General features: G+C 47.5%; 1 protein-coding gene across 1 annotated transcript in view; it reads left to right on the forward strand.

Annotated features, from left to right (window-relative positions):
* Positions 1-14,196, forward strand: part of PDS5A (PDS5 cohesin associated factor A) — a 1,513,477-nt gene that overhangs the window by 158,654 nt on the left and 1,340,627 nt on the right. The window contains exons 7-8 of the mRNA XM_085642237.1: positions 555-635; positions 9,842-9,982. Of these exons, the coding sequence (XP_085498363.1) occupies positions 555-635; positions 9,842-9,982 (222 nt within the window). The remainder of the gene's footprint in view (positions 1-554; positions 636-9,841; positions 9,983-14,196) is intronic.

Raw genomic sequence — 14,196 nt, forward strand, 5'->3', positions numbered from 1 at the left:
TGCAGCCTATGCTAATTGTAACAGATTTGAGAAACAGTTTCCCATGCCTCTACACTGGCGACAGGATGACCATTTGTTTGGAAGAGGAGAGTTTTTTGGTTACTTGAGCGCCATTCCCTTTCAGGCTCCTACAACCGTTCAAATTACAATACATATTCCGTTCTGACATCCCATTAGTCTGTTCATGGGCTGGGTAGTTACCAGAAGGGAACACACACGTTTTCCATGTTTAAAATAATTGTGCAATTTAGGTTTTTCTTAAAGTGGCCGTAGTATTGTAAAATTAAAGACAACTGCACTACTTTTCCCAATGTGTTCATTATCTTCCGATTGTTGAGATTAATCCGGTATCTCCTTAAAGTACACGTGGACATTGGGAGTAAAAATGTATTATAATTTTATTTAAATTAGGGTCCTACTAATAGTAAGTATGCTGTTGAAAGTCGTCTTCTGAACCTACTATCTTAGTTTTAAATGGGTTTCTCAGTCTGTTTGCTAACAAGATGTTTGGGTGTTGGTCAATTTTGTAATTCAACTTATTTTTATCTGCGCAGAATCTAAACAGGCAAGCATTTGATCTGTCAACAGCACTTCTGAAAAGGACTGTCCAAACCATTGAGCCCTGCATTGCCAATGTATGTATAAACTGGTAAAGGTATTGCTGTGTTTATTAACTTATGTACTGCTTTGCTTTTAACCTGTTTGTGAATGCAAGACAAAACGTGTAATGGATTCTTAGTTGAAATGATAGTGGCCGTGCTTCTGTTTTTTCTTTCACCACTTGAGTTGGTTTAAGAAGTTTTAAGTATTGCCATTTTTTTGATATGGCATAGATGTTCGTTTGTTTAATATTTGTTTATTGAATTCAAACAAATAGAAAAGCATATATGTCGCAGAAAATGGAAGGCAGGGGCGGGAGTGTTACGGAATAAACAGTCCGTTCAGGGCCTCTGTAAAGAGATGAAACCAGCTCTGTAGGCTCCAAAACACAAATGTAATGTAATGGAGGCACAGCGATTTCCCAAAACACAACTGATAACTTCAAAAAGAAAGCCCTCGTCTCGTCCAAGGGAGCAGCTATGGAAGGGATTGAAAGGCAGAAACCCAGCTAAAATTCCATTATCCAAAAGAGGGTTAACAAAGCAGCACAGCCAATGAGTCAGACAGTTGGTCAAGGCATGCAAAGTCCAGACAATTCGCACTGCAACAACAATATACTTTGCTATGGATAAAACAGAAAACATCATAAAACCGTAGAGAGACAAAGAGAAACCCGAGAAAGGTGAAGACAGGAAGAAAAAGAAGAAAACAGCTAAAGAGGCGTTTCCCAAAGGGGAGGAGAAGAGAGAGTAAAAGAGGATGCACCAGGGAGCTGGGGAGGAGGGGGGAAGGGCCAATTCCCAGTGTGGAGGTCAGTAGTCGTAAGGTCCGAAGGGCCCGCCTAGCAGACCAAGCAGATTACTCCAGGGAGGCTGGTCGCTGACCCTGAGAGAAAGGCTCCATAGGGTCCTCAAACAACTGTAGGGCCTGTAGTCTAGGGGGCATCGAGTGGTAGTGTTCAGTTTTAGTGAGATGGTGTAGAAGTGGACGCCACATACGGTTAAAGCGCGTGTTTGTAGGAGTGAGGCGGGCAGTAAGGAGTTCCAGGGATAGGATATCCCACAGCCAGAGAAACCACGCAGCAAGAGGAGGGTGGGGTCGCTTCCAGCAGGAGGCAATGGACTGTCGCGCAGCTCATTCCTCATTTAACAAACATAAAGGTATCTCCAGACGAGGGGATATCAAAGAAGCAATCTAAGCCAATGCCATACCCATCAGAAAGTAATGATTGCAACCAGCGAACAAATAAGATGCTGTTCCACTCTGATGTACTCCGGAAGGATTCCCTGGTGCCTTGCGCTGCCCTGAGAGTGGCCTCGACACTGCCATAGGGTCAGGTGCACGCCAACTCTTATCTTGGTCCTGGACTGGCCTGGCATTGCCCTGGGCCCGAGGCGATGAGGCTGGCCTGACCTCTCGGACTCTGCTGCAGTCCTTGTATTGGATAGGATTCCACGAGGTGGAGACTCACCCTTTCGTCCTTTAAATGACTAATTCAGATACCATAGCTCCCCAACGTTCTGTGAGGGGGAGAATCACCCTCCCTGCTGTTTTCTGACAGATTTTCGATCCTACACTGCCCCACCCTAGCCAGCATGGCAGGATCTGGCCTGACCGCTACTGGGAAAACTATTATACTCTTGCATATCCTCCCAACCTCTCCAAAACCGCAGCAAAATCTCTCAAGCACTCCACCCTGAGACCTTGTTCTCTGATCTACGACACAGCGCTAACAAGGGCACAGTCATTAATGACCTCATTTTCTACTCCAGAAGAACATCCTCATGGTGCAAAACCATTGTGCACCTCCTCAATGTACACGGAACCAGGAAGATACAGTATGGGACCAAGCTCACGATAGTGCCCTCCGCAATCTTGCGAGCTGACCTCACCATCACCCTTTAGAAAAACTGCATCGTCTTGATCCAAGCTACAACCAAAAACCTCAATTCACAGACCTGTTTACCCGCCTCAAAAACCATGTGCACAACACCTGCAGGGTAACAAACCCCCGCCCTGACGACCCCCCGACTAGTGTGCCCAGCCACCCACAAACCACCCCCCTAAGGGCTCACAACTCAGATCAACCTAACCCCCTCTATCTCGCCACCTAGGCCTACTAACAGAACTGTTCCCAGACCTTTGGTCTCCTCCCCGCCAGCTCCTCTCTTTGACCTTGAGACTGTAACTCTTCCTTTGGCCTGCGTCACAAGTTGACCCAGCCCCTCTACCCTACCCCCACTGCATGCCAATAGAACCGCTACCAAACCACTGTCCCCCTGCCCTCAAGCGCCTCCCTTTTATATTGATATCGAAACTCTGCACTACAGAGCAGCCAAATTAATGCAGAGAATCCATTACTCCATTCTGGGTCTAAAGAACCTCCTTCACCTCACTGAACTCTCCTTCTCTAAGTTCAAGCCTCCGTGGAACACCACCCCCTCCCTATCACAGAGACCCCCCAATCACCCACTACCGCTATCCTTGAGACACCTTTGCCCTCGCAAGCAACCATGCCACCTCTCAGAGGAGGAAATTCTAACTCTCCTCCTCTCCTCCAACTCTACCCTTGTCACCCCATGTCCGCTAGACCTTACTGAAGAGGAAATTCTAGCCATCCTCCTTTCCTACAACTCTGTCCCAGTAACCCCTAGTCCACTAGACGTTTATGTCGAACATGCCATCCGCACGGTCTCAATCAACCCCAACAGATCAGCTACCCTCCGCAACAGAAGTGTGGTTGATAGCAACCTAGCACCAGTACCCCTGTCCGCCCCATCGCACGACACTCTCTCTGACCCCCCCCCCCCCCTCTGTCTGGCCTCCTAATTAATTGCCCTCAGCAGTTAAGCATGCTGCTGATATCGCAGACCTCATACTGAGCCAAAACTTTGACTTAGCAATCCTGACCGAATCGTGGCTCAACGAATCCTCATCTCCATGCCTGGACCTCCTAGTCCCTCCCAACTACAACATTGCAAGGCTGGACAGGCAATCTAGCAAAAAAGGGGGAGGCATTGCCTGCATTTACCGCTCTAACCTCCACGTGTCAGAACTCCTGGCAGATACCACAGACTCCTATGAATACCTCGCACTTTCCATATGCAGCTACACCACACAACTGTACAATCTGCACATCTTTTACCACCCCCCCAGGCACGAATGACACCTTCACCGACCACCTCATTGAAATCATCACAGCCAAGGTTTCCTCCTACTCTAAAGACAATTTCCTTGGTGACCTCAATCTGCGCTGGAACGACCCCAAGGATCCTCATGTCAACGCCATCAAAGATTTCCTGGCCGACCAAGCCCTAACCCAAGCCTGCTCACTCCCTACATACTAGAAAGGCGTCACTCGACTGGATCGTCGCTAAGGAATCAACAGTCAAGCTTATCACTATGGACTCTTGTGACTGGTCGGACCACCTCGCTATCACTTTCCTATTACCTGGCACCCACAAGACTAGGGCACCGCAACAGGTGATCCCTAAACGCTGGGTTAGAGACACCAAGAACCTTGATCCCAGGGAACTGGCTGCTCGTTTGCAAGTCTGACACAACCCCCCCCCCCCCCCGCTTCCCCCCGCTTCCCCCTCTGTCACAACGGTGGGTGACCTCAATGATCAAGAAAGCCCCAAGTCACTAATATCATCTGAGGAATTCTCATCTTTTTTTTTTCTCGGACAAAATCACAGCCTTGGGTAACTAACTTAGATCCGCTACTTACTCTCAACCCCTTCCAGATTTGCCTCCTCCCTCCGAGCCGCCTTCACAGCCTTTTCCCAAAAACCAAGCACACTGGACCGACTTCAAAATCTATGACAAATATTCCGTCTCGAAAATCCTATCCACCTTAAACCCGAACAACCACTTTAATGACCCACTCCCCTCTAACTGCTTAGCTGCTGCCGCCCAATCCATCATTCCTAGCTGGACTGCAATAATTAGCGCCTCCCTGCTTCAGGGATCGATACCCGACTCTCTGAAAGCTGGCCAAGTCCTACCCATCTAAAAAAAAAAAGAAAAAAACGCACTTGACCCTGCCTCCCCTGACAATTATAGACCTATTTCTAACATCCCACTCTTAGCTAAAGTTCTGGAGAAGTGTGTGCAACAGCAGCTGAGCCAAAACATCACCAACTTCCACCTACTAGATGACTTCCAATCTGGTTTCAGGCCTGGGCACAGCACGGAAACCACCATTCTCCACATAGTGGATGATGCCCTCCAAGCCCTTGACCAAGGCAAAACCTGTCTCCTAATCTTCCTAGATCTATCCTCTGCCTTCGACACGGTCAACCATGTAAAACTACTGGAACGACTCAAACGCAGGATGGGAATAGATGGCTCTGTTCTTGAATGGTTTAGGTCCTTCCTTCATAACCATCTCAGAGATTCCTAATTAACGGTAACCTGTCTGCTCCCTCTCCGGTCACGGTTTGAGTCCCCCAAGGATCAACCCTGTCCCCCACCCTCTTTAACCTTTACCTCAAACCGCTTGCCGAACTACTGAACACCGCAAATATCTCCTACCATATGTACACTGACACCCAGATCTACATCAAAATCTCCTCCCTCGAGGAGATTCTTTCCCTGAATGAATCCTTGAAACTGACTGTCCAATGGCTCTCCTCCAACCAACTCAAACTCAATGCAAAGAAGACAGAATTCCTTCTAATTTCCCCACCCAAAACCAACCCCAAGACTCCGGTAAGGATTAAGGCCATCACAGCCTTAAACTGCCCTCCGACCATCGTGGACTCTGCCAAATCGCTTGGAATAACCCTGGACTGTAACTTCAGCATGCGGGACCACATCAATTTGATGGCTAAATCAGCCATATTCCACCTGAGCTAAGGAAACTGAAACCCTTCCTTGATACTCCCGACCTAAAAATGGCAGTCCAGTAACTAGTCCTCTCTAGACTTGAATATGGCTGCTCTACCCTCTCGAGTCTACCCAAGATCTCCCTGGCACCTTTAAAAGCCTGCCTCAACACAGCTGCCAGACTACTAACAGGCTCAAGGAAATTCAACCACATTTCACCTCATCTGAAAGCTCTGAACTGGCTTCCTCTACAGGCCAGAATCCAACTCAAATTGGCATGTATCACGCACAAGGTATTATACTCAAACTCCCCTGCATATCTTGCTTAGAAACTCGTGATATCTGGAGGAACCAGAAACTCCTGATCCACCAGAGACCTCTTGCTCCAACCTGCACGTGTTTGGAAAAAGAAAACGTACAATCTGGCCTTCTCTGGGGCTGCACCGTGAATATGTAACTCACTTCCGCCCGCCATTAGAAGGATCCCTTCTCTGGCTTGCTTAAAAAATGATGCCAACACCTTCCTAATGGGCAAATTCCTGGCCTAAATTTTGCCTTTTATTCATCCAGAGACCATTGCTCTACTTTTGTAAAATGTATATGTAAATGTATAACTTGTCCTTTTATCCCTTATGTATCCAGCCCCCCCTCCAAGTCTGTTGTCTACTACGGCTGATTCCTGTAAAGCGCTCTGATACCCTAATGGGTCAATTTCGCGCTCTATAAAACCTCAAAATAAAATAAATAAATAATAGTAGCTCGCAATAGATGGAGAATTAAATACCAGTCTGTCAAAGTCATGGCCTTCAGTGTGCCAGGCCGGATGCCCAGGATCGCTAGCGACGGAGTAGAAGGAACCGGGAATCCCACCACCTCTTTGATGTGACTGAGGATCTCTTTCCAAACATGGTAAGCCCCGAGCAAGACCCCCAAATGTGCAGGAAGTCCCCTCTATCTGTCCGGCAGCGCCAGCAAGTCGGAGGGGTGTTCGGGAACATCTGATGGAGACGTGTTGGGGTATAATACCATTGTGTCATCAGTTTATATGCAGATTTGCGCGGAGGAATGCTACTGTACACCATAGGGATGTCCCTCCACAAGTGATCCCACTCCGGGGAGATGTCGGCAGCCAAATCAGAGGCCCAACGCGTCTGTTATCCATGGAGCAGAAGCTGTTGAGAGTGTTGAAGAACAGAGTATGTTTTAGAGATTAGGCCCCTAGACCCTCGAATCTACGAACCAGGGACTCAAAGGGTTTGAGCTGTCGAGTCGCCCCAGAGAGTAGTCCATGGAAGAAACTCAATGGCGCTATTGACAATATTGCAGACACGCCTTACCTGTGAGGTGGAAAAATTGTTTGCACTGGTCAAAGGTACAGAAGGTAGAACCATGAAAAAAATCCTGGAGAATACGCCGACCCTCTACTGTCCAAGCCGCCAAAGCTTGAGGCTGCAAGGCAGGGGGAAATGCTGGATTGCACGTTAGAAGGGTATTGGGAGAAGGAAAAGTCGTAAGGCCTCGGGAAAGCGCCAGTTTAACCCATATCTCCAAGACCTTTCTCGTCGGAGTCGCTAAATAAGCACTGCGAGGGCGCGCCTCTCGCTGGATCCAGGCAAGATTCCACAATGGTCTACAGGCCACTGCACGGTCCATGTGGACCCAGTGTTTCTCTCTTTCAGGAACGATCCATTCTGATAAAAACCAGAGATTACAAGCCCAATAATAGCGATATCTGGGGACCATGCGTATTTTATGAGAAAAAAGGGGGCAGGAGTTCACCTATATGAACTTGGTAAAATCACGTTGTAAGGTCAGGATGTCAGTGTGCGAAATAGGAGTAGGAAGAGACTGAAACGGATAAAGGACTTTAGGGAGGAGGGACATTTTAATGGCATTAAGGTGCCCCAGCCACACCAGGGGGAGGCCTTCCCATCGGCGCATCTCATCGCGAATAGCTTTCCGGTATCTGGGCCAGTTAGAGGAGGACCAGGAAGCAAGCGTAGGAGTCGGATCTAGGCCCAAATAGCGAATCGTCTCGTCAATCCATTGCACCGGAAGCAGATCTCGCAATCCCTGGACCTCAGAAGTCGGAAGCGTAATATTAAGAGCGTGGGATTTCGCTAGTTTAATCCGATAGCCATAAATGGCCTTGAAGGACCCCAAGAGCTCAGCGACCGCATGGAGAAAGGTCAACGGAGAGGACAAGGACAAAAGCAGATCGTCGCCAAAGAGGGAAACCTTATGTTCGGTGCCCCCATTCGGATACCCCGTATATTCTGATTACGGAGTATAGCAATAGATAGGGGCTCGACGACAAGTGCGAATAATAGAGGAGAAAGCGGGCACCCCTGACTCGTGATAGGATAGGAGCAGTGGTAGAGCCGTTGAAGCGACTGCGAGTGGTAGGTTTCGCATGGGGGGGCCATCAGTTTAGAAATGAAGCCAGGTCCCAAGCCAATCTTCTGGAGAACCGCCGGAAGAAAGCTCCAGTCCACGCGATCAAACGCCTTTTCAGCGTCAAGAGACCAGGCAGGCAGGAATATCCCTGATACGCGATTTTTCCACCAAGTGGGCAATCCGTCGTATTTTGTCTGCGCCTTGACGGTGGCAGATAAATAGATGTTCTTTTGGGGAGGGGAGGTAGGGGGAGATTGTTGATGCTATACCCTGGCATCCCAAAAGCTCTTGTTCCCGTGGCACTGTGGCAAATATTTTGTTCTTATTAGCCTGTTCTTCCCTTTTTACATATCTTTGAAGAGACCAACCTAGTTGGTGGGTGAGAGTTCTTCTATAAACCAATTTGGTTCCTCCACTGGTAATATTCAGCATGAACCTAAACTTTACTGCAGTATCATTCCCTAATGAAAGATAGCAGCAGGGTGAGCAGTGTATACTGTACAACCTTGTTTCAAGAATATGATGGCTAGTGAGCAACCAGTAACTAGGGTAGTTAGGGAACTGCATCGTAACTTGTATGCACCCACCTGTGTACTACATCTTCTGTTAGAGCGTTGTTATTTGAAGTTGTGTATATGATGTGGAACAAAAGTGCCAGATTGAGAAAATAGGGATGTTGTGACTAAAGTACTGTTACCATGCCCCTTTTTCCTGACTCTCGTATGTTTAACCTCCAGTGGATTCAACATTCTGCAAGTACCCTAAAGGTGCTGATTGTTTTAATGCCAACCGTCGGTAGAGCTGCGATATGCTGACTGCTACGCCCACACAGCACCACCCACCCCCCTTCCATCTTAAGTGAAGGAGAATAAGATAAGGGAGGACCCTGCAGGCCTTGTGGTCCTAGAAGAAAATCACCTTGTTGTATCCTACGAGGTTACTGATAGTCATTGAATAGCTTATATTTTAAGGAGTGTAGGCTTTAGTCTGCTCGCCTGTGGGTGATGCCCCTGTTAAGGTCTATCTGGTGCTCTGTAACTGAGCTGGGGTCTCTTGCCTGCACTAGTGAAAGAGCAGTAAGTGGGTATGTGAGTGTAATAGCAGTTGCACGATTGTTTTTGTAGAGGGGAAAAGATGTAAGAGTTGTTATTCGATTGCAAATGTTAATAGTTACATTTTTGAAAGTTAATTAGGTTATCATCTTATGTACTTGTGCCACTTTATATTTCATGTTCAACTAGTTCATGTATTCAAAGGTTGCCAAAAATGTATTCATGTCAGATTTTGCAATAAATTCTACATTCTAATTTTGTGATATCATAATTTGTTGTGGTTATTGAATCATAGAATGGCATGGTTGAAACAAGTTTTTACGAAATAATATTTAACTTTCACACAGTGTAAAAGGCAGATTATATGAAAAATCCAAACCCAAAAATGAGGAAAGGTTGAAGCTTTTCATGAAATAAAAAATTGTCTTGAAAATGCGCTACGTATTGTGGTTTAAAATTTTTGCAAAATAGTGTACATTAACAATGTAAGGAGTATGAGGTAGGGCAGAGTTTGTGTTGTAATTCATTTTGATATTGTTCTTAATGGGGTCTTAATTGTTGTCATTCTAAAGTTAGTGTTAAGATTTAAAATAAAATTTGTACTGCATTTTACAAATGATGTAAAAGGCAGTAAATATGAGTGAAATAAACATGAGTTAGTTACCCTTTTGAAGAAAGGACTTTTTTTGTTGTACTATGATTGTCAGAGAAAAGGACCCGTTGGGCTTTATAAACTTGCAACCAAAAATTAGTTTCCTAAATAAAGCCATCTCTGCAAGTTTGCATATTTAAAAAAAAAAGAAAAAGAAAGTGCTTACTCAAGGCAACACTGATTTCATACTCTTTTGTATATTAAACTTGGATCATGAAATTTTGTTGGAAGGGCAGTGTAAAGCACTTGTGAACTCTTTCTGTCACAAATGGTGTCAAACCTAAGTTCTCAATGTTTATTTTTCTTTTAGTTTTTTAACCAGGTTCTTGTTCTGGGCAAGTCTTCAGTGAGTGATCTGTCTGAGCATGTATTCGATTTAATACAGGAACTTTTCGCCATAGACCCTCATTTATTGCTGTCTGTGATGCCACAGTTGGAGTTCAAGTTGAAGGTAAAATTATGTCAACCGTTTTTTTTTGTCAGAAACCGAGATGTACGTAAATATTTTGACTGCATTCACACACTTCATATTTATGTGCAAAAGTTGATCTGGGCTGCTTCAAGATCGAGACAAAAACAGTAGCACTGAAAATGAATTTATATAGAAGGCCTACATAATTACCCCCTTTAAAAAAATTGGAAAATGCCTACTCCTGTGAACTACAGTTGTGTTGCCACCAGCATTAGTAATCTCATAGTTTAAGATAAGGGGCAGTTGCCGTGCACGGTGGTTGACAGTCCCTCTCCCTCTTATTGATCCTCTGTGACATATGGTGCAAGTGTTTTTTACTGGTTGTACATGCTTTCATACTACCACATCTGTGTTTCCATTTGAACACTGCCCATGGCTGCACACAATGGTAGTTGTATTGCAGGATGTCCTTTGGGTATGGTGTGCCCTGTGTTCAGGACCGGTCTACCTGAACAGGAAAACACCCCAGGACTTCAGGCAAGGCACATAGAGACTGGCAGGGAGTCAGGCAGAGGCCAACAGCAGTGTCCAGTCCAGGTCCATTTGTCACTGGTCTACTGGATACTGCCCCCGTAAAAAATCCTCTTGCAGCTTGTCTTCCCTGTAGCCACCAAGGAAGCTAGGCTAGCCAACTGACCCTTGGAGTCCACGTCTTTGTCCTGGGTGCAAGACTGAGCAGGTCCAATTCTTCTCCTCTCAGGTTACGGACAGCACATCCAGGAATCCTCTGATTTTCCACAGATCCAGAAAGTATTTTGAAATGGGTGACTGTAAATGCTACATTTATGCCTGGCATGGGCTAGTGGGTGGAGCTGACTCCTGAACACTTCCTAACAACTTTTGCTGGAATTCCTGTTTGCTTTATAGCATACAGGCCAAAAATGCAACGTGTCATCGCAAATCCAAGATAGTAAAAGTCTTCCAACACACTAAACTTGAACTCTGAGGCCTGTGTGTCTGTGTGGAGCATACTGTTTCAGTCTTCCCGCATCTACACTAAAATCCAGTTTGAGACACTCTGCCCACAAACCCCTAAAAGAAGGATCCTTCAGCAACGATACATAGGGACCCACGATAATTAACTTGATATCCTTTTCTCTCTTTCGAGTGTTGTCTCAACGTATCTCAACGTATCTCTTAAGAATGTTTTAAAACTAGTGTCAACAAGGATGCCCCCAGCTGCCACCCTGCATACTCTGTGTAGTTCAAAATAGTCATCTCTGCCTGTTCATATTAGCCTGCTTGCTCCTGAGAGGCATTTCATATCTTTTTTACACCTATTCAAGGCTGAGCACAGGATAATGGCAGACAGAGCCTTATGCTAATTAGCCTGCTGGCAGTTAAGGCAGGTAGTTAGTAACTTCATTATTATTTATTAACAATACGACCATTGAATTTAATTTTTAATAGCTATCAAAAAAGGGTTGATTTTGTTTTTTCTAGCTCCCATTCCTGTTTTACAGTATCTGAAAGAGACTATTAGTTATAGATTCTTTACGTTAGAATTATCCCCAGGCGTCACACTGGATCTAGAGAATTATTTCCTCAGCAGTACCCCTGCGTGTCGGTAGGTGGCTTCGGTCGACTCCGCGTCTGTCACCAGCGTCGTGATCGCCGGAATGACTTCACAGTATCTACTTAGACGCCGCCCCTGCCGCTGATGTCAGTTCTTTCTTTTTCCGCGCAGATCTACTAAACTTTTTTGACTTTTGGAGGCCCGGCAGTCTGCTCCGTGCCGTTCGAGGTCCCGGTCGAGGGGAAGGTCACGGGGCCACCACCACCATTCGTCATCGAAGTCTTCATCTTCGGGTAAGTTGAAGCACAAGAAGAAGGCGAAAGAAGCATCGACGCTCTTCGCCTTCTCCGCGTCAGTCGGCCTTTGCAGGACACGGAGGGTCGTAGTTTTCCGGCTCCGCTCCCGGAGCCTGCTGAGACAGCTCCCCCCCCCCCCCTTCCCCCCTGTTTTCCGGGAGCCGCAGCGTCCCCTGCCCAGCATTGTGCATTTTACGAAGCCCTCCACTCCTTCTTTGGGCAGCCTGCGTACTCGGCTGGAGGCTCTAGTCCTTCGATGCCGGCGGCTTCCGGCCTCGGCGCTGCAGAGCCCACAAGGATCCAGGCCTGGATCCGGATCAACGCTTTTCCAAGCCTCATCCGCGAAAGGAAGCGCTTTCCCTACTGCTCCTCAAGATAGGAAATCCAAGAAGCGGGACCATCTTGGGAAGATGTTTTCTTTCGCCAACTCAGGACTGCGGTCAGTCAATACTGCATGTTTCTTGGGCCATTACACATATTTGGTGTGGGACACAGTTGTGCAAGTGCTGCCACAGTGCCTGGAGGAGGCCCGGGCCGTGCTCGCCCACGCTGTTGCTGAGGGTCCAGATGCAGCGAAGTTCACCATCTGGTGTGGCTGGATACCGCCGACTTGCTGGGTAGGACAATTTCCAGGTTAGTAGCCTCAAGGCGCTACATCTGGCTTACGACCTCAGGCTTCTCTGGGGATGTCCAATCTACCCTTTTGGACATGGCCTTTGATGGCAGTCTCCTGTTTGGTGACAAGGCAGACCACGTGCTCGAGCGCTTAAAGGACTCTAGGGCTACGGCCAGGTCCTTGGGCCTTGCAGCAACTTCTTGCCCCATGCAGTCTGCCTTTCGCCCCTTTTGTGGCCATGGAAGGCGTGCCCCACCACGTTCCACACAGAGACACAGGGCGGCAGTGTAGGAAGCTGAGTTTCTGTTCCAGTAACCACCTCCCCCCCCCCCCCCCCCTCCCCCCACACACAGTTTTTGCCGGACTACTGATGCACTTTGACTTGATGTTTCCTAGGTCCCTGCCAATCTGGTTCCCTGGGCCTGTGTTCTTTCCCAAAAACTGTACCTTGTACCCCCAATTGGCACCTCTCTGGCCACATGTCAGTCCCTTATAAAAGGTACCATGGGTAACAAAGGCACTGTGGCATAGGAAGGCCTCTAAGGGTTGCAGCACTTATTGTTCCACCCTTAGAGGCCCTGTACCTTTACACGCGCACACACTGCCATCGCCGGCTGCGTGTTTTGGTTCAGAACGAAGTGAAGAGTCGACATGGCACACAAAGCTGTGTGCCATGCCTACAACCCACTGCCCTGGCATAGGTCAGCCACCCCACTAGCTGGGTGCACTATACCAGTGGTAAGGGTACAGGTGAATGAGTCCAGTACCCCTCCTGTGTCTAGACCAATTTCTAGACATTGTAAGTATAGTAATACCATTAAGAGTATATGGTGCTCGGAATTTGTCATTCCGAACGCCACAGAAACATAATGGCTTTGCTGAAAACTGGGAAGTTTGGTATCAAACTTCCCATTGCATTAGACCCACACTGATGCCAGTGTGGGATTTAATGAAAAATGCACTCGGAGGGCATCTTAGAGGTGCCCCCTGAAAAACAACCAGCCTCTGGTGGGTTCCCTGACTGGTACACACCAGCCTGCCACCACAAGACGTTTCTGGACCCCTGGGGTGGGACCCTTCGCTCCATGAACCCAGAACCAAAGCCTTTCGTGGGCGAGGTGTTCGCACCTTCCCCAGGCCAGGAAGAGCCATCTGTGGCAGGGAAGTTTCAAAGACCTTGCAACCTTTGTAATGCGACCCCCAACCTTTCCTGCTATCAGGAGCAGGCCCCCTTACTTTCTCCCCTCTTTTTTCGGCAGGAAGACAGGTGGGAAAAATTAGGCAGCCCAGAAGTTGTGCTCACCTCTGCCAACCCCATCCCTCAGGTGGGGGAGGCGAGGTAAAGCCCACTTTTCAGTGCCTGCCATCGTGCACATGGCATGCACTCCCCAATCAGGAATAGGGATTGTGCTCACTCCCCCACGTGGGATGAGCACACCAAGGATGTAGTCACCCTAAGGTCAGTAACTCATTGGCTACTGACCTCGAGACCCCTAAAATGCCCCCTAAATGCAGTATTTAGGGGCAGCCCTGAACCAAGAAGTCAGACAAACGACCAACAAGAAAAGAAGAATGACCGAGCAGCTGTGCTGAGGCTAAGAGGAGGACGCCCACTAACTTGGCCCCAGCCCAGCAACCTCAAGAACCCCGAGGACCTGCCTTGCCTTCCAAGAAAAAGAATGCGTCTCCCATGAACACTGGATTTGTTCACCCACAGACTTCCGCTCTGCCAAAATCAGCGAGTCTGCACCACTCTGCACCAGTC

The sequence above is a fragment of the Triturus cristatus genome, chromosome 2_2, assembly GCF_964204655.1.
Source record: "Triturus cristatus chromosome 2_2, aTriCri1.1, whole genome shotgun sequence".
NCBI classification, from domain to species: domain Eukaryota; kingdom Metazoa; phylum Chordata; class Amphibia; order Caudata; family Salamandridae; genus Triturus; species Triturus cristatus.